General features: G+C 51.4%; 4 protein-coding genes across 4 annotated transcripts; 3 read left to right on the plus strand and 1 right to left on the minus strand.

The window, feature by feature from the left end:
- Positions 1 to 180: 180 nt before the first annotated feature.
- MAA_03021 (peroxisomal Pex24-like protein) lies at positions 181 to 1,679 on the minus strand (the record flags this gene model as incomplete). Its single annotated transcript, XM_007821019.1, has 2 exons — positions 181 to 1,423; positions 1,495 to 1,679. 2 exons carry the CDS (start codon positions 1,677 to 1,679, stop codon positions 181 to 183), a joined length of 1,428 nt encoding a protein of 475 aa, XP_007819210.1.
- A 4,005-nt stretch (positions 1,680 to 5,684) lies between these two features.
- On the plus strand, positions 5,685 to 9,806 carry MAA_11120 (uncharacterized protein; the record flags this gene model as incomplete). The annotated part of the gene is made up of 2 exons (XM_011413086.1): positions 5,685 to 8,663; positions 8,724 to 9,806. The coding sequence occupies 2 exons, from the start codon at positions 5,685 to 5,687 to the stop codon at positions 9,804 to 9,806; spliced, it is 4,062 nt and encodes a 1,353-aa protein (XP_011411388.1).
- Positions 9,807 to 20,094: 10,288 nt separating this feature from the next.
- On the plus strand, positions 20,095 to 22,104 carry MAA_11121 (uncharacterized protein; the record flags this gene model as incomplete). The annotated part of the gene is made up of 1 exon (XM_011413087.1): positions 20,095 to 22,104. One exon carries the CDS (start codon positions 20,095 to 20,097, stop codon positions 22,102 to 22,104), a length of 2,010 nt encoding a protein of 669 aa, XP_011411389.1.
- A 245-nt stretch (positions 22,105 to 22,349) lies between these two features.
- Positions 22,350 to 24,134, plus strand: MAA_11122 (DSBA-like thioredoxin domain containing protein; the record flags this gene model as incomplete). Its single annotated transcript, XM_011413088.1, has 1 exon — positions 22,350 to 24,134. One exon carries the CDS (start codon positions 22,350 to 22,352, stop codon positions 24,132 to 24,134), a length of 1,785 nt encoding a protein of 594 aa, XP_011411390.1.
- Positions 24,135 to 24,216: the final 82 nt, after the last annotated feature.

Below are 24,216 nucleotides of genomic sequence, written 5' to 3' on the forward strand. Positions count from 1 at the left end.
ATGCCACTAGCATAATTTGAGCGGTTACACGACGAGAACCACTTTTGGAATGACGATAGATTCATATACCCCCGAGGAAGGGGGAGAGGCTAGAATGTACTACAATTTTCCCATAAACTCTACTCCATGGCTTTCGAGAGAGAAAAAAAAAAAGAATCAAAACTCCCAAGACATGCGCCATCAAGACTCTGGAGTAGCCTTCCTCTTCACCAGGCGCACCCATCTCCTCCGTCTCCAGTCGCCTCTCCTTTCTATCGCATCCTCGCCTTCCTCCCAGCTCGTCTGCCGCATCGCCATGTCCTTGCTCTGGACCGGTTCCGGCGTGTCAATGACGCCCGTCCGGTCGCCCTTTTCGCTCCAGATGTCATACACCCACCGCTCGCCCTCCGTCTCGACCTCGACGCCCGTGATGATGCGCTCCTCCACCCACTCGCGGCTCCACAGGTCCAGCGCCCATTTCTTCTCGCTCCATTCCCACGCGCTCGGCGGCATGACGTCCTCGAAGAACCGCGTCCCCTTGGGCCGGTCACCCGTGATGCGAGCCTGGGACAGCGGGTCGTACGGGTTCGGCGAGAAGACCCACGGCTCCCACTCGCCGGCGGCCGACTTGCGCTGGAGCTCAAAGATCTCGACCTCGCGCGTCTCGGGGGCCGAGTCGAGAATCACGTCGTCGGCGATCCAGCCGTCCAGCCACGTCCTGGCGAGCGTTTCCTGGGCCTTGCCCTGATTCTGGCGCGCCTGGTGGAGGAGCCTCGTGACGGCCGGGTGGCAGAGGACGACGGGCGTCCAGGCGGCGACGAGGAAGATGAGGCGCCACGGGAGCATGTGCGCGGCGAGCATCATGGCGATGCCGCCGACAAAGGCGAACAGGAACACCGTCGACGACAGCGCCTCGTTGCTAAAGTTGGCAATGGGCACCAGCAGCTCCACCACCTTGTCATAGCCGTTGCTGAAGTCGCCCATTTGGTTCTGCAGGTCGCGCGCGTTGCGGACAAAGTCCATGCTGAGCTCCTTGGCCGGCTTGGGCGTCGCGGCCGGCGCCAGGGGCGGCCCGGCAGGCGAGTACCCGATGCTCTGCTCGCTCGACAGCGTCCCCTTGGGGGGTGCCGGGTGCCGCGCCACGAATCCGGGCACGAGGATGCCGAACACGAGGAACGCGATGGGCAGCGCTGCCAGCAGGTACGGGTCGAGGCAGACAAATGTCAGAATGGCCAGGTACGAAACCGTGTGCGACGTCGTCTGCCACGACAGCAGCGCCTCGACCTTCTCCTGGAACCGAAAGACGACGCCGATGCGCGAGTTGAACCGTCGGAAATTGTTGGACATGATTGTCAGGTTGAAGTTGGGCCGCTCAAAGGGATTCGGCACCGCTTCGTTGTTGTCCTGCACCGAACCATCGATGGGCATGACCTGCTGGAGCAGCCTGGCAAGCAAGCGTCAAGTGTTAGCAAAACGCCCGTCTTCTCTCTCTCAAGTATCGGAATCTCTCCATACCGGTCCACCAATCGGTCCTGGATCGAGGTTCGGTCTCGCAAAGCTGTCAATCCTCCCCATCCTTTCTTCTGCCCTTCTTGCTGCTGCTGGTACTTGTCGTCCTGTCGCTGGCTCGGCTGCAAACTATCCTTGGTGCCAGTTGCACCTTCTGCAGAGGCGATAATCTCGGTCGTGAAGTCGTCCATCGGCGAAACAAGGGAGCTGTGCAGATGCTCCTATTCTCGTCATGACACGGGGATGCTTTGTGAAAGAGCTTTGTTGCGGCCGTGTGTGGCGGCTCCGCGGGCGGTGGAGGTTGCTCGGCTGCCATGTGATGAGGTCAAACTGGTGGGTTTGGGCTGTCCGATGATCTCAGAGGCGGCAATCTGCCAATCAGCCGGAGGGTCGGGGCCACTACCGGCTGTTGCCTCCGGTGCGGGATTAAGAATCTGGGGCATGAAAGTCAGGGTTCACTGGTGGGATTACGACTGCAACTGTACACGGAAAGGAATCTCTAGTTCAGTTCAGGAGCAAAGTCTTTTCATTTTGGATGAAATTGCACGAGTTCCTTTATTTAACATCCGCCAGCATCTCACTTTGTTGCACATGTGACATGTTCGCCATGACTGCCTAGCTTCCCGTATCATGGTCACGTGCCTCTTGTAAGTCGCTACCCTAAATCCCGAGATGAAAGTCAGTGGTCCTTTTCTTCGCCATGCACGAAGCTCTATTTTGTTTGGCCGAGGTCGACGACGCCCAAGTGCGCATTTCCTAGTTATGAACATGGGGCGTAAGTCGTGGCGGACTGATTGTCGTAAAGAATGCTTGGGTTCACAATATTACGAGCAAAGACTCGCATGTCAAGTACCTACCTACTAAGTAGGCACTTAAGCAAACGCGCGCGATCAAGTGTCAAGCCGGGCAACTCTTCGTGGGCTGGATACAGCCAACCGCGATCTACTCAATCACCTCTAGCGAATAAGCGGTCCAGGGAAGGTCAGCCAGTGCAATTCTTCCCTGAACTCCATCTCACCACTCGTCTTGCTAGTTGAAAATCGGCGTAACATGCTGGGCCTGTCACCAAGGTTCGAAAACGTCGCAAGAACAGCACACAGTCACGGAGGCTAGATGCAGCTACTGATGTACGAATTCAGGCTAATTGATGCACACTGTCGTCTGTACTTCCTGAGAGAACAGCGAGCGACCAGGACTTTGCCGTCGCGTACGGAGTACTCCATGGTACGCAACATGGTACGAATGAACATACCAAGTACTCGAGTACCTACTAAGTACCTAGGTAGGTACCTACTTCAGGTAGTAATAACCACCTTGGTACCTGCCTTCAGTACATGTTTGTTGCCCTGTCGACCAATGACCAGGGCAAGGCGACGTTTGGTGGCGCTCATTTCTTTGTCAGGTATCAGGGGTTCTACAGAATTCCAGATCAAGACCGCAATTGGAAAATAGGCTCCATATCAAATTCATACTAGAACCCAAGACTTGATTTGGTTGGCGCTGCCCATGTGGATTCATAGTCCAACGTCTCAGGCAATGGATTCTGCAGAACCACCGTACAGTACGGAGTAGTAGCACCTGAGGTCTTGGACGCTTTTAATGAGCACAGACACAATCTGTGGGAAAGGAGAAGCTTCAAGTGCACAATGCAGGGCGACGAAAATTTTGTCATCTTCTCTTGCCCTCGAAGCCTTGCCCCGGTTCAGAGATGCGACTTGACTCGAAGTTTGCAGAGAAACGTAATAAAGAGATATGAAATAATTTATTTTCTATATCCATATGGGCCTTGGCCATCATTCTCTTCTCGGGCTGGCAATCTCGCTACCAAACAACGACTGAATGAGACGGGCACGTGTCGTCATTGAGCTTGGGAACAAGCAAGGGTATTCAGTAGTTGCTCCGTAATGATGCCAGGAGACGTATGTATTATATGTAGGGCGCTGATGCTGCGATTGCATCGTTGGACAGGGGTGCATCAGGGGAGGGCGACTGGTCGACGTGACATGGCCATTAGTTTCGGCAAAGATACAATAACAACAACTCGTTTCTGATATGCATGCTCGTCAATGCTGGTAGTATCGACTCGTGTTCGTTCCAATTGGACCCAGCCGGTACGCATGCCAGTACTTCACGACTCCGTGCTTCGTGAAACCAGCGGGCAGTCCTCGTTGCCCAGTGAGCAGTACCACTTGGGATCATCTGCCGCCTTGGATATGCGAGCCGCCTGCACGCCGCCCAAAACGTATCAAATGTCCTGGCGGCTGGACATCGATTGCGGTGTCACTGTTCGAGGAGCAAGGCCCGAATTTGGAATACTATTGCAAAGCTGGTGCTGAAGCCCCTGTGGACTCTGACGGGTGCATGCAGTGTTCGGCGTCAATCAGACCGTCTGGTGTTTGTCCTCCGTGCCTAAGTAGGGACCTACCAGATTGCCTAGTACCAGCCTAGTCGGTCCTTACCTGAAAGTACTTTAGCTAGCGCCCGCCTCCTGCCCTACTGACCAGACTCTGTACCAGATAGACCAGACTTGACTTCAATGTTAGGGTCGGTACCTCGTAGGTGCCTCCGTACTTAGGTACATACTCCTGTCCTGTCCCCATCCCACTTGCCAAAATGTACTCAAGTAAGTACTCAAGTAGTTGACCTCCTTAGGTAGGCTTGAGCATGTCAAGAACCCTGAAGCAAAGGGAGAATGCAATCTTCATTCTTGTCCCACCGTGATGTGCAGATCACAGAGACAAGCGTCTGATGTTTTTGCCTCGTGCACCGAAATTGACAGCAAGCCTGCATGCATTTGGCCCGCGTATTGTGGACCTGCCATTCATGCTCATTTATGTTTCCATACCCCACCACCCATTAACCACCATTCATCAGTGCTTTCAACCAAAGCTAAGTTGCTTGGTGCTCAACGTTGAAATTGATGCGACCACGGTGGGTGGCCCGACCGCAACCGCCTGGATGTCTGGGTGTTAAATAGGAGAAGCAACAGATTGCAAAATATTCACACACCAGAGTGTGTACTGGTCTTATTGACATGTGAATTGGAGTATTCGAAGACTGATTCTTGAAAGCAGCACTTGAGATGCAACCACGTTAAGATTTGAAATTTTTAGATGAGTGGCACTTTCCTTGGCTCGAATTCGGTAATTGTGGCAGGTGCGAGCAGGAACCTCGCCGTCCTGGGTGAATTGCTCGGCGGGCTCACTCTTTTTGCTAGATGCGGTCACGCCCTACCAGATACTTGTCTATCAGGCTTTATATTATAATATGTTAGTGTATATTTTATAATAGGTAAATATACAATAGTTTTATGACAGATTATTCAAGTATACAGGGGGAGAGTTTAAACACAGCAAATACCTAGGCAGTAAGGCGATAAGCGCACCTAGCAAAAAGAGTGAGTCCGCCGAGCAATTCTTGTCCCGGGAGACTGGCATTCGTACCTTCCCATCACTCATTGCTGCAGCCAAGGAAGGGACCATCCTTCAGGGCGCCGCCGTGTGGCCTGGCCTCTCAACGAGCTCCACTGGCCTCCGCAATCTGCCCGCACACCACCCAATGCATACTCACTCAAGCAGGCACACTGTCGAAAACAACCGACGACAACTTCGTCTCCCATTCATCCGCCTACCTCCCTTTCGTGCTCTCTAGCCCCCGCACAATACTCATCCCAGGTCCTTTCGAGGCAGGATCAGGGTTTGTAATCTTCCTGTGGCCGTTCGATTGAATTTTCACCTTGAACTGCCGTCACTCGGCCGCTGCCTCGATCTCGACTGCGGCTCTCCTGACAAACACCCATGTTCGGAATGAGGTAGCTGTCTCGAATGAACTCAGCTCCCACACCGGACTGAGGCTGCTGTCCCAGCGACGACGAGCCACGCCGCTTTGCCAAAGTCAACTGCGTTTTCTGTTCGCATCGTCGACTTGACCTTGACTGGCTCTCTATGACCGTGACGCAGAATCGACCGCCTGGGTCCAGACCGGCTCATTCTCCGACTCGATTGTATGTGATTCACTCTCACTGCGAAGGTTGATTCTGGCTTTCCAAAGTTTTCCCTCGCGGGGATGTGTTGGCTTTGATATCTACACGTTTGTCAAGGTACTAATGATTGCTCTTTAACAGACGGGGCACTGCCGGGTCCAATCTACCCTCCCTCCCGACCTCGAGGTCGAACAGCTTGATGTCCAACGCTCCAATGCTGTCGGCACCCTCTACAAACTATTCTCTACTCTCATTCGATCGAAATCGCGATAATGGCCATACCGCCGAACCAACTGGATCCTTTGATTTTCTCCCGTCCGTCAGTTTCGATGAACTGCACACCAGTATCGAATCTGCTTCAACCGATTTCAAACTTACCCAGTTCCCTTCACCCACCGGCGAAGGAAGCATTCTCGAGACGAAAGGTTTAATGGAAAGGAAGTTACCTGAAAGGCCAACCATGGCGCAGAACACTGGCACAACACGTGGAAGCATACCGCCTCCGCCGTCTCGACCCAGTCGTTCAGGGTCAATCTTGCGTCGGCCGAGCACCTCGAGCAGGCAGACGAGTGTGTCCTCAGTCGTGTCTTCTTCTTCTGGAACACTGGATGCCCCTTCTACGCCCGCAGCTATGCGAAATCGTCGCCAGAGCCAATTCCCCCCGGTTTCAAATGCCGCTGCTCCCAGACCACCTCGGAAATCCATGGGGCCTGGGGCCATCGCGGATTCGGACCTGGCCGCCCGAAATCCACCTGCCAGGCGCACCAGTCTGTTGGGAGACAAAACTGCCCCCCGGGACTCTACAAGACGATCTATTGACGGTGGTTCTTTAACTGGTTCAGACTCAACACGCAATCTACCAACATCCCGGGCAATCAAGGCAAAGTCAGTTCAACCACCTCCGCGGACGAGTCAGACGAACTTGCTCGGCGCGTCTACTCTTACTCCAGAGCAAAACCGCTTGTCGACCTTGGCTCTTAGATCTCCACGTGTTGGCGGAAAGGCAGGTACCCCATCATCTGGCTCTAGCAAAAGGATGTCAATGATGCCGGGCAGCCACGCCGCCACTGGATTAGGAGCTCGCACAATCAGCCCAACTGACACGAGGAGAATGAAGCGCTTATCCATGATGCCACAATCACAAAGCTTAAACGTGCTTGCGAATGTTCCTCCACCTCCCCCACCAGTATCACTGGATGTGCGAGCGGAGTCTCGATCTCCATCCATGATCCCACGCAAGGCCTCCCTGACTCCTTCTTCCTCCAGAACGACGCCAGATATAAATAATCGAAAGTCGTACAGCTCTGGCCTCTCAGGAGGCTCTACAGCTAGTTATAATACTGTGAGGACGTCCACGGGATCTGTTCAAGCTCGTCTCCCTCTACCATCGTCTGCGAGTCGATTGCCGGCGCCCAAGCACGGCAGCACGCACAACAATTTACAAACAGACGACGACGAAGACGTCCCACCTGTTCCTGCCATACCCAAAGCCTATGAATCGCCAAAGGAATCCCATGCTGAGACGTACTTTGTGGAAAAGAAGAAATCGAGTTTCAACACTCTCGACTCGACGAGTATTCATAGCAATTCGACTAGTAGCATATCAATGCCGGTCCACCCCGAGCCCACCAAAGTTCAGCAAAAGGCGAATGTTAGAAAGAGCACCTATGCGGGGATAGCTGCTGTTGAAGAAGAGAATCAAGAAATTCAGTCCAGGAAACAGCTGGAACCACTGAGCCTTCCGCCTCTGAATATTGGACCTTTGAGCTTTCCTTCCACGTCAAAAGTCAATGGTCAAAATCCTTCTCATCGAGATCTCAGCCCACCACCTTCACGACAAGTTCCCAAGACACCTACAACACCTATGACGGCATCGAAGAGTTCTTTCTTCTCCAAGACTCGGTATGATGAAACGTTGGAACTTCCTTCTCTCAGGAGCAGTACCTCCACTCATCATATCCGCCGAGTTACGCCGAGCCCTCCTGATGGCATCTCTTCAGATTCATCCCCTAGCTTGATTGAGCCGATTCACAAATCGAGCATCTCCCCCTTTCTATCGTCGTCTTTGCCTAAGGGAGGCTTTGAGGCTGGGCACCTGAAGAGGTCCAAGACGGGAGGGGATTGTGCCACCATCACAGGAGCTTTTTTCGAGCCCAGTGCCGAACAGAAGCCTTCTGGCCCTCGAGAACTGAACAAGGATAAGCCTATCCCGAAGTCTCCACCACATACTGTAGAGACCCAACGACCTCAAAGCCCCTCCTCCAAAACATCCCTTCGGAGAAAGCTTAGCTTGTCCTGGAAGCGAAGTAACTCCAAGTCCGGTTCTGTTGACACGGCTGATAAATCTGGCACGCAGCAGCCGTCAAAATCTGATGGCATGCCGCCCCCCCGGATTCCTGTGTCAGCATCTGCCGCGGTGGGCGGTTACTCCGGTCTCAAGCAGCCCAACCCTAGTCCCATCGTAAAGACGAATCCTCATGGAGCGAATGCTGATCTCAGAAGACGGAAGAGCTCGGCAGCAAGTTTAACGAACCATGGTGCCCCTAATCGTATTAAGAGCGATACGTGGCACGCTCATCAAGAAGGACTTGACTCTATCACGGTGCCTTCGACCAGAAGCGCTAGCGGTGTATCGAATAAGATGGTCAAGCCCAAGCCATCCGTTAATGCACTCCGGACTGTTGGTTCTTGGACTACGGATCCCGACAAAGACGACATTGCCGCTGAAGAAGAGATGCGCAAGCTAGGATCCCGACGAAAAGAAACCGAGATTGCTGGGAGAGCATTGGATGCTTTGAAGAAAAGGGCAACGCCAAAGGAGCGTGTGGGTTCCCAGGATGCCATACGAATCGCTATGCTCAATATATATGAACGAGGCGAAATCATTGACTACAACGACGTATACTTTTGTGGAACCCAAAATGCCCGGAAGGTTGTGGGGAACTTGCAGTCAGACACTCCAAATTTTGGCTATGATGACGAACGTGGTGATTATACCATTATCCCAGGTGATCATCTTGCGTACAGATATGAGATTGTGGATATTCTTGGAAAGGGAAGCTTTGGACAGGTTGTTCGGTGTATTGACCACAAACTTGGGGTTCTTGTTGCCATTAAAATCATTAGGAACAAGAAGAGATTCCATCAGCAAGCTCTTGTCGAGGTCAATATTCTTCAAAAGCTTCGTGAATGGGTAAGTCTTCAGCGTTTTTCAACCATTGCGCAATGCCATAATTCGCTAACAGGGCAGCAGGATCCCAAGAACAAACACAGCATGGTCAATTTCACGCAGAGTTTCTATTTCCGCGGCCACCTCTGTATCTCGACGGAACTCCTGGATATGAACCTTTACGAGTTTATCAAGGCACATTCTTTCCGTGGATTCTCTCTGAGAATTATTAGGCGATTCACGAAGCAGATCCTCAGCTCTCTAGTTCTGCTCAAGCAGCGCAAGGTCATTCATTGCGATTTGAAACCTGAAAATATTCTTCTGAGGCATCCTTTGCACTCGGAAATTAAGGTGATCGACTTTGGATCAAGTTGTTTCGAGCATGAGAAGGTATACACGTATATCCAGTCCAGATTTTATCGATCCCCAGAAGTCATTCTAGGTATGACATATGGCATGCCCATCGATATGTGGAGTGTAGGCTGTATTCTGGCCGAACTTTACACAGGGGTTCCCATTTTCCCTGGTGAAAATGAGCAGGAGCAGCTGGCATGTATTATGGAGGTGTTTGGACCTCCCGAGAAGCATTTGATCGAGAAGAGCACGAGAAAGAAACTTTTCTTCGACTCTATGGGCAAACCACGGTTGACTGTATCGTCGAAAGGCCGACGTCGTCGTCCGTCGTCAAAGACCCTGCAGCAGGTGTTGAAGTGCGACGATGAAGCTTTCTTGGACTTCATTACTCGTTGCCTGCGATGGGATCCCGAGAGGCGACTGAGACCCGAGGACGCCGTTCGGCATGAATTTATCACGGGTCAGAAACTGCCAGTCATCATCCCAAGACCGTCAGCCAGGGAATCGTCACCGTCGAAACGAGCCAACCCCCTTTCAGCCCCTCGCCCCCTACCCGACCCTCCAATTTCTATCGCCAAGGGAGTTGGCGGTTCCATGCGGACTGGCATTAGCCCCCACAAGCCGGTATCTGGCACTTCAAGAAGAACCTCTGGAGCTACAGCTGCTACCGCCGCTAGCCTCAACAGACGAACTAGTGCGGGCGGTTCCATTAGCAGTATCAGCAGTTTACCTCGTGCCGCTGGTCGAACTGCTAGTGGCAAACAGGACCTTGCAGCAGCTGGTGCGTCGGCCGCAATGAGCCGACGGGTATAACGATTTGCAATGCTGCAGTATGACGGACTTATTTCCTCCCATAATACACAGTAATACTCTGGGGAGTCTTGCTACTGATCGTTTGCTTTGACCAAAGACATTTGACTTTCTAGTTCAGACTTTCCATGATTCAAGAACAAAACTTGGAGACTCGCTGCCAGATGACAATTCAGCATGCATTAATTGCTAGAGGCATATTTTCGAAGCGATTTTGGTTTTGTTTCATATTGTATTTGATTCCCTTTGTCGTTTATCATTTCATTTCAATATATACCACGGACGAACGGAGGCAGGCAGGCAGGCAGGATGGAATCATGATAATGTTGACATTCAAAATCCCCATCCAACGCTGGCACAAGGCACACGAGGAGAGCGACGATATATTATGAAAATGTGTGTTACTGGGACATGCCAAGAGAAGCCCATGTTTTACTTTTATTTCTTTATTACTTTCGACGACATGTATACTATTCATGAAGGGATTGAAATGGATGTCTTGGCGGTTGGGTGATGTCTCATTAATGACAAAAGGTCATGTTCGCTAATGGGCGGAGAGAGTGTTTTCTTGTTGCTCTTTCTTTTCTGGACTCTTGAGTCATTGGTGCCTCGCGGGAGCAGATGGGCGGGCAGGCCGGGACATGAGGGCCAGAGACTGGGAACGATAGACTCTGCACATAATGAAAAGGGGAAAAAAAAAAAGAAACTCGCAAGAAAGAAGCATAGAGAAAGCAGGAAGGCCACCGCAGAACCAAAGAATAGTTGAGGCCTCCATACCTAGGTATCTGGCATATTGGGAGTGAAACTGTTGAGACGTCGTGCATGTAACTATTGGAGCCACGGTAATGGTGGCTGGCGAGCAGATGCAGATGTCAAGTAGCGGGAGGTAGGAGGTAGGACGCAGCACTGAGGAGACTGTCGATGAGAGACATCTGGACCGTTCAGCCACAACGGCGCTTACGGCGTCCTACGATAATGGACCGCGTTGTACGGAGCATCATGGGTAGAACAGCTAAGCGAAGTTATAGGTGAGATAGACGCAGGTGAAAAAGGCCGAGGCAATTCAGTGGAGCGAACAACCGGGCATGCAGTCAGCCTTGCCAGTCTCACCACCGGTGCAATATGTGCTTGTACTATTGTTTCATGTCGTAGGGCTGTGGGAATCGATCGGAGGCCGCAGACTGGGCCAGGCCCCGTGTTTGTTTCTATGTTTGTCCCTGCCAAACGGAAAAAAAAAAAAAAAAAAGGCTTGGCAAGCGGCAGTGGATGGAACAGGGGAAAATGGCAATTGAGAATTTGACGCGGCAACTTTAACCTGGGCAGTTGTGCGTCAGACTTCGGGCGCAACAGGGACTAAGTCCCTAGCTAGGCAACGATGCACAGAACACGATGAGATGAGCCATGCTGGACAATTCGGATGAAACTACGTTGGCACTAGTAGTATTCCGTACTCCGTACTCCGTATTATTTTCTCAAACCGTGACGTGCCGAGAGACGTGTCTCAGATTCAAGCTCGGCCGGACAACTCCGCTCGGATGAAGATGGGTGGGAGGAAGCGTGTGCTCTTGCGTAGTCTGGGGATTTGGTTGACCCGGGGCTTGACATGAACGAGCATGAACCAGATACAAGCCGGCCTCAGGGAGGAGGGGGTGTGTGTCCAGCGGGATGGGCCAGGGATATACACACATGTATTGTATGCGAGGAACGTTTAATAAAATAGAAACGATCGGGCATGTGCCCGAATTGGAAGACGGGCTTGCTTGATCGACGGGGTCATGGTGAGGCTGGTGAGGCTAGGCTGTTGAGAAGGGCAAATGCAATACGTCGCTTCTGGAGGCATCACATGGTTTCGGAACAGTGGTCCGTAGTCCGTGGTCCGTAGACGCTCGGCAAAGGGACACAACGGCTCCCTTGGACGGTGAAATTGAGCTATTTGCAGAACAAGACCCTTGCTTGGGTCGGGGGCCGGCCTCAAACGGGGAAAAAACGAAAGGCCGACCGTACGCGCGCCCGAGGAGCAAGACATGCCAGAAGAAGAATGTGAGGCCATGTGGTGACGACCTGGGACCGCCAGTGCAGCATTCATGACAAAGTGCCACGAACCATTTGACGCAACCGCACCGGCGACTCCGGCGCGGATGCGGCTGGCGGGCGGAGAGTGGGTCCCCCGGTTGATGCGGTCTGCGATTCTGGGAAGTCTTCGGGCCAGACAACTCGTTTCCAAATGCCAAAGCAGAAAGGGCAGCATCCCCAGCCAGCCACGGGGCGAGATGCCGCTCACCCGTTGATGGATGGCCATTTTCCGCAACGCTCTGGCTCTGTTCTCCCAGTTCTGAGAACATCGTGCATTGGAAACAGCCGTGGCTCGAATTGCCAATGGCCAGGGGTCCTATATGGCCCGCAGTGGGACACGACGAGGCTGAAGCTGTTGGCAGGGCCATGAGCCATGAGTGACCCATGAGGTCATGAGCCGGACCATGGGTCCCGGGTGGTTTGAAGGTCAGACTTGCAGATGCCGTTTCTTCGGGAGCTAGACGCCCGAGTCTTGCTATCGTTTATGATTATTCTGCTCTGGACAGATACAGAAATGCTGGCTCTGGGATTTTGTATACCGTCCTCGCTAGCTCCAAGTTTAACTTGTCTTGGGTTCCAATACGAGGGCGAATCAAGACCCCAAGTTGAACAAGGCGGAAATAAACGTCGACTGGGTTTCGCGGGCTCGGCGATTCATGCAGTTACCATTTGAGTCGTATTGCCGCGTATCCGTCACCGGATCGTGCATCATAGCCTCCTTCACTTTTTACCTGGCAGTCTGATAATATTGCAAGAGGCCTAAGGATTCACATTTCTGACGAATTGAAAATGGCTCCAACATCGTGGTTTCGTTACAAGGATCCCATGGCACCGGGTCCGAGCTCTTGGGTCTGCGCCAGACACCGTGCTGACCAGGATCAGCCTCGAAATATTCATCCAATGCGGTTTCGTCCTGTGAGTGGTAATGGCAGGAGTTGTGACTACCCGTCAGAAGCGGCCGAAGCAGTAATACGTCTGGGCAATGCTGGTAAGTTGCTTTCGATTCCGTGCTCAACGTCCACGACTCTTTCTCCGTAGCCAATACGCCGCACATATCGCTCAATTGCCTAGTTCGTAATACCCCGATCAGGAACTCTACCTTGGATGAAGACTTATTGCTCATACGTGAGCGACGAAAAGTATGAACAAGCTGGAGCCTTGTGCCAGCCCCGGATGAGTCCTAAATGTCTCGGAAGACTTGACTCACTTCATCTTCTAGGCACCTTAGCCTACATGAACTTGCACAGCAAATCAGTGGGGAATTATTAATGCAATGGCTGTTGAGAAGTGTGTCAATGTCCATTTTTGGTCAAGTAAGAAAAGAGAAAAGACTGGGCATCCGCCTCATCTTGAGATTTAGCTCCTTTCCCGAGTTTGCAAATAGGACTCTGACCTCATACCATGATGCTTTAAATGCAGGCAATTGTCAATGTAAGCTGTAAGTAAATCAATGCATTGATCTGCGGGACAAATATCACGCCGAGACCATTCCCAAAGACACACACGACGTAATGACGACAATAGACATCACCGGACGAATGGTACAGGGGTGACGGTGTTGATGGTGCAAGGTTCGTCCACAGTCGCTGCAGCCACCAACTTAATTGGTAAGGTGATTCAATGGCATATGCAGGACGTGCAAAAAGATTATTTGCTTGACAGTGGACTAATGTTCGAGATCGTATGGCGTTGGCCAGAACACCCGTGTGGTCTGTTTGTGATTTGCAAGTGCCCCATCGTATAGTTTTTGACGCAGTCTGCCCTACCAGGTGGACATCTTTTTGACGCTTTAGCCGCATAATACCAGGTATCTCCAGTGAGTTGAGGATACTTGAGGATACCAGAGCTTGCGATAATGGACCGGGTTCCGCGGAGAGCAGGGATACTGAATATGCGTCAGAGTTGTAGGTGGCACCATAGCAGTCTTCCATGCAGTCTTGTATCAGTTGTATCGTCAGCAGCAAACAAAACCATGGGCATCAATCGCCGACGGATAGCCACAATCGATACCTCGCCAAATGATGACGATTATGTTTCTTTCTTACTGGCGTGTTCAATTCTCCAAATGCTGGTTGGGAACAAGGTGGTAGAAAGGGTGTGGACCCATGCAGCGCATCGCCCAGGGATCGTCTATGGTGCAAGAAAGGCACTTGAGGTCTTGTTGTAGTCAACATTGATGAAAAGTAGTATGGACTCGGGCGGGCGGTGGACTGAGGCTTTGTGAGGCTGGGCTGTGGCCCTGACTGCGGCCCCGGCGGGCACCGCATCACCGTTTGACTGCCTACAGGTCGTGACATCAAATTTGATCTTTGCCATGGCCTGCGGTGACGGGAGCAATGGGTTTGCGAGATAGTGGTGTTGGTGCCTGCCTGCCTGCTCACCCACCTGCATCAACAGCCCACGTGTAGAGGTCGGAGTTGTGCGTTGCATCGCATTCATCGGGTCGCACAGGAACCGGCACGGCTGGACGAGAAGGGCGTACAAAGGATGGCTTACAAGTGAGTACGAGAGTCAGAGCAACGGAGATACGGATTGCTCAAAAGGACCAATCCGGCGGCTTCGAGTCGGACAGAACTGCATACAGTAGTAGACGAAGACAAGGACAAAGAACAATCATGAGCCGTGACATTCAGGAACATGATGGAGGCACAACAGGGCAACTGCGTACATGTGGCTTCGGTTGCGCCTGCTCCTGCGCCCTCTGGGTCTGCGGGTGTACTAAGCTTATACGTACTAGGTTGGTAGGTTCCTAGGTACAGCGACTGTAGTACTAGCAATTGATCTAGTAGTAGGTGCCCTTGGTTAGTTCGCTCCCAAATAGGCTGCCGAGGCCAGGTGGAGACGCAACGCCCTTAGCTTCAGAGACATTTGTCAGTTGGAAACGACGTTGAACATGGCATCGAAATCCATCCAAGAGCCTTTCCGCTGAGATGGCAATCATGGCCATAATCATCGGCCTGAAATGAAGGATTTTTACATCCAAGTCTGACAAAGCAGACGGGCACATTCTTGAACCAGCAACGGCAAAGTGCCGGCCGTCTTCCAAGTCCTGAGTCAAGTATCTCTTGGGCAAAAAATTCGTGTCTTGCACTTTGATTGACCGCTTTATTTGCCATGCAAGCCAGATGTTATACGTTGGACTCGAATATGGACATGTCGTGTGTGGTCTCGAGACACGACGAGCAATTGACCAGTTGGTCGCCTCCGCCACAGTCCCCCCGGTTCAGCCCTGCTGCAGGTCAACTCTGTGTCGTCTGGTCCCTTCAGTCCTAGACGGACCGTGACTGGCCTTGATGCTGGCTAGCCTGTCCATTGCAGGCATTCGCAAGGCAGTTGCAGGCCCCAGCTCTCCACTGGCGCCCGTTCCCATCGAAATGGTCCGCAAAAAAAGACCCCCAACTCCGGCCACAGCGAGTTGACGAGGTCAACTGCACACGCACCAGACACGCACCCACGCAATCGACGTTGGACCAGTTGACGTTTTCCCAACCAGTATTGATCTGAAGTACCCGCAACATGGAACCTTTTCCCATGGCGCTCCCGCACACGCCCCCCTCGCCAAACAGCCTGGGCAAGTGACTCCTCCGCCGCGCCATACTGGGCTCCTCTGGGTCTTTGCTTCAATGGTGAGCTTGGTCCGGTGCTGCGCCAGGACCTTGCCGTGAGCTTCCCCGGCGTCGATTCGCCCTCTGCCTGCGCTGGCCTTGCCTTGTCACAGCACGGCTGCATTAGACCGTCGTCCACACTCTAGTCACCTGTCAGGTTAGTCAGAGCCGTCTCCATCATTTTCTATATGCGGCTGGGCTGATGCCTTGCTGCTCCCCGTTCTCTCATACTTTGAAGCTTCCCGAGGTGTGAAGTTTGGTGAGAGTCTCCGCCCATCCATCCAGTCTGGGAGGGCGTGCCGATATGTGCCAAAGCCGAGTTGACGCCTCGTGGGCTTCATTCAACCTTCCCTTCTACACATGGACTCCAGACCCAGCCTGCCTCTAGGCTGCCGTGCCTATAAGGCTACGATGTCTCCTCGTTTCCTGCCTTGGCCTGCCTCTATCTATATTCGTCATAGCACACGACCTTCTCTTCAAACTAATTTCTTTCCCGTCTTTGTTTCCTTTATACAATATCGTCTCGTCGTTCTTGTTTCGAATCCCATCGCTCTGCCTACATCACGGCTCGACATCAACCCGCAACTCACACATCTCGCACCTACATCAACAAGATTCAGTTGGAGGGCTTCTTCCTGCTATATCAAGATAGGGATACAATTACAATTCATTTCTGTTTGCCCCATAATCAGACCTTAGCTGGCCTTTGGCGCACTGCGGCCTTGGATACAATCCGTGCAGGCAGGAACTGCAAGTCCTTTTCAAACTATATCTACTGCATTAGATTAGACATGTGCTACCAACTCGTCGAGTTATACTCAGCATGCCGGTGTCTCTACTACCAACATGCAATTGATCGATGTGCAGCCTATGGTAGACCTGGCCACGACATTCAACAACGCACCATCTATGTCGGCTATGCCTGCAGCGCACACTCGAGTCAAGCCGCCCAATATGCGTCACAACACACCTATTCTGATTCAGGCTACTATAGCTCTCGGTCCAGCCATAAGAGCTACCGGTGAAATGTTTTGTCTTCGGTGACGGGTTGCCAGGCATGGCATTTCACCAGGCTGGAGGTGTTCGAGTTTCAGGATTGGGTGAGCTACCTATATTCATCCAATCCGTCTAGACTCACCTCGTTGCTTGCTGGCCACGCCAGACATGGACCCAGGGAGTCCATCTCAACGGACCAGATGCTGCTGTGACTCGCTGCGTCAATACTTTGTGCCCACGACTTTTCACGCTGTTTTTCTCGCATCTTTCTCGACTATGTCATGAGCTACGCAACAACTTACCGAAGACACGGATATGAGATTATGACCTTTCGATTCCCCTCCAATCTCCGTCACGCGGTTCAACATTGAACTGATGTAACAATACACCGCTCTGTCAGATCCTGGATTACGTTTGGCACGGGCACTTGGCCCCGTTTGAACTCTACTTGGTCATCTCCAGGCCAATGATGGACCACAACCCTTTTGGTCCTTCTGAGTGTTTGCTTTTTAATTCTTCTCTGTTGTCTTTTCTGTTTTCTCTGCGTGAGATTCCCCACTCCGCACCTGCTCTCTCACTCGATTTCCTTTCTGGCTAGGACCATGTGACGCCGTTGATGAGACTTGGTTGACATGGGGCTGGCAAACAAGATTTTCGTTTACGACGCTTGGACTTTCAGGTCTAAGCCGATATACCTCAGCTGGGTGACGTTTTGACAAGACTCGGGCCTAGATTTCTCGTATTCATGACGCACTGCCTCACGGGTGTGCTTCTGCTTACGGATATGTGATGATGTACTTGGGTAAAAAAAAAAGGGATATATGGCGGCGTTTGGATGCTTATGACATACGGTAATGTTTTGTTGATCTGGGCTCACTCAGTGCCCGTGGCGATGGAAATTGGGTGGCTTGTGGCTGCCTCACTTGTCTTTTTCCTTTTGGCTTGTTTTTTTTTTTTTTTTTGCAGGGGGTGTTGTGATGAAGCGTTTCTTCTCCTGTTCTCTTTTGTTCTTGATTTTTTTTTCAGTCTCTTTTTGTTATTGCAAACATGTCAGGACGATGGTCCCATCATGTTCGACACCTCTGTGCTGGACACAGAAACCACGGCGTGGCGGTCTGGAATCGTCAGATACAAATTAGCACATAGGCTGCGTGGCACTGGCTGCCATATAACAATAACCAACTAAATAAAAAGAGTTGACGTCTCTCTTAATTCGAGCTTCCAGACCTGTGACAAGGTACATTGGCAATGATTGTAGCAATTTGGGATTTCTCAATTCATTTTAGACTTGGTCAAAAACACGTAGAGACATACAGAGTACATAAGCACCCAAGTGGCCGTGTTTCAGATCCAATTCAGATCTAAGAATTATGTGACAGTCGCAAACCAAAAGGATTGAAACCCCTGGAGCAACCCGAGTTCCGGGCACATCCAAATGCATGCACCGCGCTTCTCTTCGCCCTACCCTCTGAGCTTTGGTGTGGTTCGCCACGCGATTTGGGGGAACCAAAAATAGCCCGTAATACATACGACTCCTAAGCATAGTTTGCCTGATTGGGCGGACCTGGATGTCTGGGTGTGGAGAGGGTGTCCATATGCTAGTATGCATTCTGCTAGTATTTTACTCGAGTGCCGAGCAGAGAGGAGGGTCAAGACGGAACCTGATTTGTTGGACCGGCAGAAACGTTCGTAACGGGCCAAGTGGTTCCCGATGGCCTTGCGGTTTCGCGGATGGCGGAGAAGGGAAGAGAGGCAAAATAGCCGCTTGGCGCCCTCCGCCCGGGTTTGGTGGTGCACAGGCAGCTGCCCGGGGTGCCAGGCATGACAGGGATGAGGACGTGTCGGAACCGATGCTGGGACGTGCGTCGTGTTCGCCTGTGCTGGGTTGAATCGTCCGATGTTGAAAGTTGGGAGTCGGGAGTTTGCTCACCTATCAGGTAACTAGGTGGTTGAATTGATCCGCCAGATGTTGCAGCATGAGGCGCCAGGGTTCAGGGATTGGAGTGATGATGCATGTCCTGGCCCAACATGGCCCAGCATGGCCCGATTGGTCGGTAGATGCAGTCAATTCGAATCTTCAAATTTTTTTGTGAGTGTAGATGTGTAAATGCGCGCCTGTGAGGGCGTGTGGACGGCTTGCCTAGCTCAAGTTCTGCCAGTCACTGATCCAGATCAAGGAAGTATGCGAAGGCGCCGCTCCTTCCACTTGTGCGCACTGCGGGCAATGCGACCACCAGCAACCCGCGATTGACTTCAAAGCCGTAGAAGGCGCCAGGTGCCTTGGCGTGCCTTCATATTTTACATGTCTTGATTCGCTTCCGAGGCCGACAGAACACGCAGGTGCAACACAATCAATGCTGCCCGTATCGCGTCGTGTTGGTAAATATTACAACATACGAAGCGAAGGTGGCAAAGGCTCGTCTTATTCCATCATTCACTTCATCCCAACCGTTGCGTTCCCTTACCGAATCGACATCCTCATCCTCTCTTTTCCTCGCCTCCCTTTTAGCACCTCTTTCGGTACCCTTGCCCTTCTTAGATTCCTTGATACGGGTTTAATATATTTTAGTATCATTCTTATCTGTCCAACTTAGTTCAATATCTTATCAAACCCTGACGACAACTGCATCCATCGCATCGAACGTGCTTCTCTCCCTCCTCACAAGCCAAATCACACCACATTTTCCAGCCAACGAGCTCGTCTAGCCCCCAGTAAACTGCGACTGTACCGCTCTAGTGTCTATTTGTCAGCATCGTGTTTGCGGCAACAGTGCTCCTCGGAATGTTCCCTGTGCTTCTCGGCCATCCACATGCCTACGAGCCCTTCGAGGACACGCCTGCGGACACGGGCGATTTTGACAAGACACCACCCCAGAGTAGCCGGCCTTCGCTGTCGCTCGCTAGTGGCGAGGAGAGACGCCTCTGTATCGCTGATATAAAAGCCGCGACTGCCCATAGCCGAGTTCCAGGCCCTGCTGGAAAAAGTAGTCAATCAATCACCAGCCGAGAGCCTTGGGCTACTCATCAAAAGAGTCGTGCCGTACGCAATACAATAGCAAAGCTGGTGCCAACAAGAGTCTCGCGGTTAGGTACTGAAAACCAAAGCATCACAATCCAAGACAAAGTCAAAAGTCGTCTACGGAGACCTCCTGGACCTGGGGTTGGCAAGGGTCGTCGGTCGGAAGTACCTGAGCTATTGACATCGAGTTATTTACTTCGAAGTTAGTATCCTCTACTGGTTAGAAATGGCTTCTTGCATTATGCTAATTGTCTGGTTAGCCAAACATCACCAATCTAGCCAAGTGCTCAAACCGACATCCTCCCCATCGATGGCTAACTCACCACCAGACTTCAAAGCTATAGCAGCAGAAAAGGGTGTCATCACATCACCTAAAATTGTTTCTTATTCTCCACATGCATCTAGACTTATAGCAGAACATCCTGGGCATAGTTTCGTTTCTAAAGTTCGACCGGCAGAAGAACATTGCCCAACACATCAATCTGTCGCACATGGAGATAGCTAGGGGCTAAATTTTAGGCACAATCACAAGCCTGTTACTTCATTTGACACAACGGAGAAGAATGCATGCATAGATCATTCTCCGGATGACAATCCGATGTCTCAGCAATCGACGACTGCTTCTTTCAATAACATTCGGGAAATGTCGCCGCAGGATAACTCTGCAGGGGATTCGCACACCACTGCCGACGATGAAAATGGATGCTCTAGTCATCTTGAGATCGGTAAGGTCAATCGACCCTTTGAAGTCGAAGGCAAGGATTTATCCGTTCAAATAGCGGAGAAAGTTTCAGAGGAAACAGCCGACGGTCTCTACATTGATTTATCAGTACCGGTATCCAAGGTTCGTCCATGTGCCTTGGAGCCAAACCTGGACATGCGAACTGAGGAGTACCTAACTTTTGGCCCAAAAGTTCAACCCGCTACTGAGCCACTGTTTGACTCTATTGTCAACGAGGTTTTGTGCAGAGGCGATTCGTTCAGTACTATTGGGTCGCACAAGGGCCACCATCACTCATCCTCAGCGAGAAACATTGCGCCTCCGGCAAGCGGTGATCACTCGATAGAAGATTGTCCCACATCATACAACTTATGTTTCACCACCGAAAAGGCGCTCAATTCCTTGGACAGAGGGCCTGGGTCTTCTAATGTTGGCGGTCCGTCATGTCGCGAGGCACCGGAAAATACCAATGGCGCGCCTTCCCGAACGTTCAAGCTGCAATTGTCCGAAATAAATTGGGAAACATTGGACCAGGGGATTGGCCCTAAATACCCTTCTGAGAATGCACAGCTGGAAGAACGGTTCACACAGGCTAGGAAGCTTGGCTCAGTTGCTGGAAGACATACAACTCCTGAATCATATTCTCGCATACTTCATGCCCCAGTACCCGTCTCCAAGATCCGTCCTGCTTTCCATAGTGAAACCGCGAGCAATCTCCAACACTATGGACACAGTTCCATCTCCAAAGTAGGACCAAGTGTGGAATGTCTGCGGCAAAGTAGTCAGAATGGAAGGTCCTATTTTATGACAGACTCGGATGACCGCTCCCAAGACAAAGATAAACAGACTCAGGCCCCAGGCTCACACGGCTCTTCGTGTCACACCCAGACTGCAACCTCCGTGTTCGATTATAAGCGCACAACTCAGTGGCTGAAGGATGTATTGAGACATCCCCCAACGTACTCACCAAAGTACACAAGGCGGCCTGGTCAAAATACTCAAAAGTGTAATACATTGCCTGAACTAAAGTCAGTACGGTGTAGCACTGACTCCTCAAAATCGCTAGGCAGGTTTCCCGTACCGCCTGAAAACCAATTGTCCAGAATTGACCGCATTGGGTTTAAACGTGCAGTTAGCGACCTAGAGAACCTCTTGAACGAGGCATTGGCAATTGCAATGCAGGTTGTCGATCACCCATCTGCCACTGGGGAAAAAGATGCATATAAGCAGCAATCCATCAGTGGTCGTTCTCAATATCAAGGCAGCGGCAACCGAATAGCAAAAGGCAACGGTTCTCGAACCACATTTGCTTCACCAAGTGTGGATGGGAGTGGTGGCGATTTAGGCCCGGCAGTCGCTGAATATGAGACAGTTAAAGGTCATACCGGAAGATCACACACCGCCCAACTACACTCAGGACCCCACGAGTTTCTTAAAACTCACACTTCCGAGAGGGCGATCAACCAGGAAAATGTTCAAGGCCTTGGACAGAGAGTTGCATTGAGAATTCCCCGTAGAAAGTCCAGCAAGAAATTGAACACGGTTTTCGCAGGGCAACTCAAAAACGGAGCCCAAGTAATATCTCAAGCTATTCAAAACCCTGAGACAAATCAAGTAAAAGGATTCACGGCAGATCTCGAAAAGCCGTCTGAAGGAACACGACCCGACAATAGAACCACGAAGCCGGATCATGCCCATACAAATCATCCGCCACACCGACAGCCAGCGGCGGGCGAAGACATTCTTCCCGAGCGGGATATTGCTGGTAGACCTTTGCACACAGAGCATGGTATTAGCCTTCGCCGGCGATCGCACGTCAGCCTCAGAGGAGCTCAAGGGTTTAGTCTTGCAAAGTCACATAGGCGGCAACCCATTGCTCGAGACTAGTCACCTCTGCGAAAGCGATTTGTCGCATCCGTGGCATGCATAAGCACGGGACTAATTGGGGTTATATTGGGAATATATTCCGGTTTGGTTCCTTCTATTCAATACTATGTCATTGACCAGTCTCATCAATAGTCCATGGGAACACCGGCTGCTTCCTCGGCCTAGCCTTGCCAACCTTTTTCCTCTGGCCGTTGCCTTTGTTGCATGGACGAAAGCCGTATATTCTTTCCAGCTTAGTCTTAGCTATGCCCCTTTTATTTCCTCAAGCCCTTGCCGTCAATTCTCAGAGGCTCAAAAATGCTGATTCATGGAGATGCATTTTACTGGCCAGCAGGACGCTCATGGGAGCGTCCCTCGGGTTTGCGAGTATGAACTTTCACTCCATCCTGACCGACTTGTTTGGAGCCTCTCTCATGAGCTGCAACCCTCATCAGGAAGTCGTCGATGACTTTGATGCCCGGCGGCATGGCGGAGGCATGGGTGTATGGTTAGGCATTTGGACTTGGTGTTGGATTGGGTCCCTAGGAGTTGGGTTTCTAGTTGGGGCCGGCATTATCGACAATTACCCTCCAGCTTGGGGGTTCTATGTCAGCATCATAACTATTGCCATTGTGCTTTTTCTCAACGTTGTCTGTCCCGAGGTTCGCCGATCAGCGTATCGACGTTCCGTGGCTGAAGTCCGAACTGGAGAAGATATCTCGCGGCGAGTAGCTCGTGGCGAAATCATGATGCATCGAGTGAAGACGGGCCCCAAATGGTGGGGACAGGAGGTGTATCATGGCATCGCACTTAGCTGTGAAATGCTACGCCAGCCAGGATTTGCAGTCCTGACAGTGTACTCTGCCTGGATTTACGCTCAGGCAGTGCTGATCATTATCCTCTTGGGATCACTTGTTTCCCGGTTTTATCACATGCAGCCCACTGAAGTTGGTTTATTCGTTGGATGCATGGCGTTGGGTGCACTTCTTGCAATACCATTCCAAAAAGCCAATTTATTCTCGCGGTCTCGTCAAGCTCAGTTGAACAGCAATTTAGCCACACTGGATAGAAAAGTTGCTTGGTCATCTCACCTGGTTCGTCGGACTGTCTTTACACTTCTCTTGCCTCTAGCTGGAATTTGTTATGCAGCCGTATCGTCGGGACCACCAATACACGTCAGCATACCGACAATCTTTTCAGGACTTGTTGGGTTCTTTTCCAGTCTTGCCATCTCGGAATGTAACGGGTTGGTCATGGAGGCTTTTGACTGCTCTGATTTATCTCCAGGAATGACTGGACGCCAAAGAGGCGGTTCTGGCAGGAATCAGAAGAGAACCAATTACTCATCGTTCCCACGTGTCACAGCAGGATTCGCATCTATACATTCCCTGGCATTCTTCTTCGCTGCCGGTGCTACCGCTCTAGGTGGCCATGTGACCAGAACCTTGGGGCAGCAAGTTTCTACAGGCGTGGTAGCAGGGATCCTTCTCATATTGACTGTTTTGTTGCTTGTCATTCTTCTTCGTTTTACTGAAGTTCAAATTGTCCCGAAATCCAAATCACAAGAAATGGATAGATTGGTAGAGGCCCGTCGACGTTCGACCATTAGACGAGTCTCCATGCCTAATAACTCACAAGCGATACTCGATGAGGAGAGGGCATGGCGGCCGGCTATGATTGGAAACCCAACTAGCAAGAAACGCCGTATGAATATTTTTGAGCTCGGTAGCATGACCCGCTGGCAGGAGATCCGGAAGAAGAATAAGTTGATTGACGCTGGTGCTCATCTCAACAGAGAAGCATGGGACCAAGGAATGGATGCTTTGGATGACCAACTAAGCGACTTCAAAAAGGACGCACATGGACTCTGGCACGGAAAGAAACGGAGTGCGAGAAGGGTATGCCGTACAGACGAGAGCAGCGACGCCGGTCATCAAATAGAGATGAGAAACTTGGAAGACCAAGGAAAGCGTGGCAGACGAGAGTGTGCGCTAAGTCGAACCTCGGATGAGGGAATCGCTGGCAACAGGAGGCGACGAGGAAAGCGTTGAGTTGGGTAATGAGGTCAAAGACTTTGTGAACAGGCACAATGAGGTATAGATTGAGTGCGAGGGATAAACAATTTCCATTATC

This window comes from Metarhizium robertsii (assembly GCF_000187425.2).
Source record: "Metarhizium robertsii ARSEF 23 chromosome Unknown MAA_Scf_4, whole genome shotgun sequence".
NCBI classification, from domain to species: Eukaryota; Fungi; Ascomycota; class Sordariomycetes; order Hypocreales; family Clavicipitaceae; genus Metarhizium; species Metarhizium robertsii.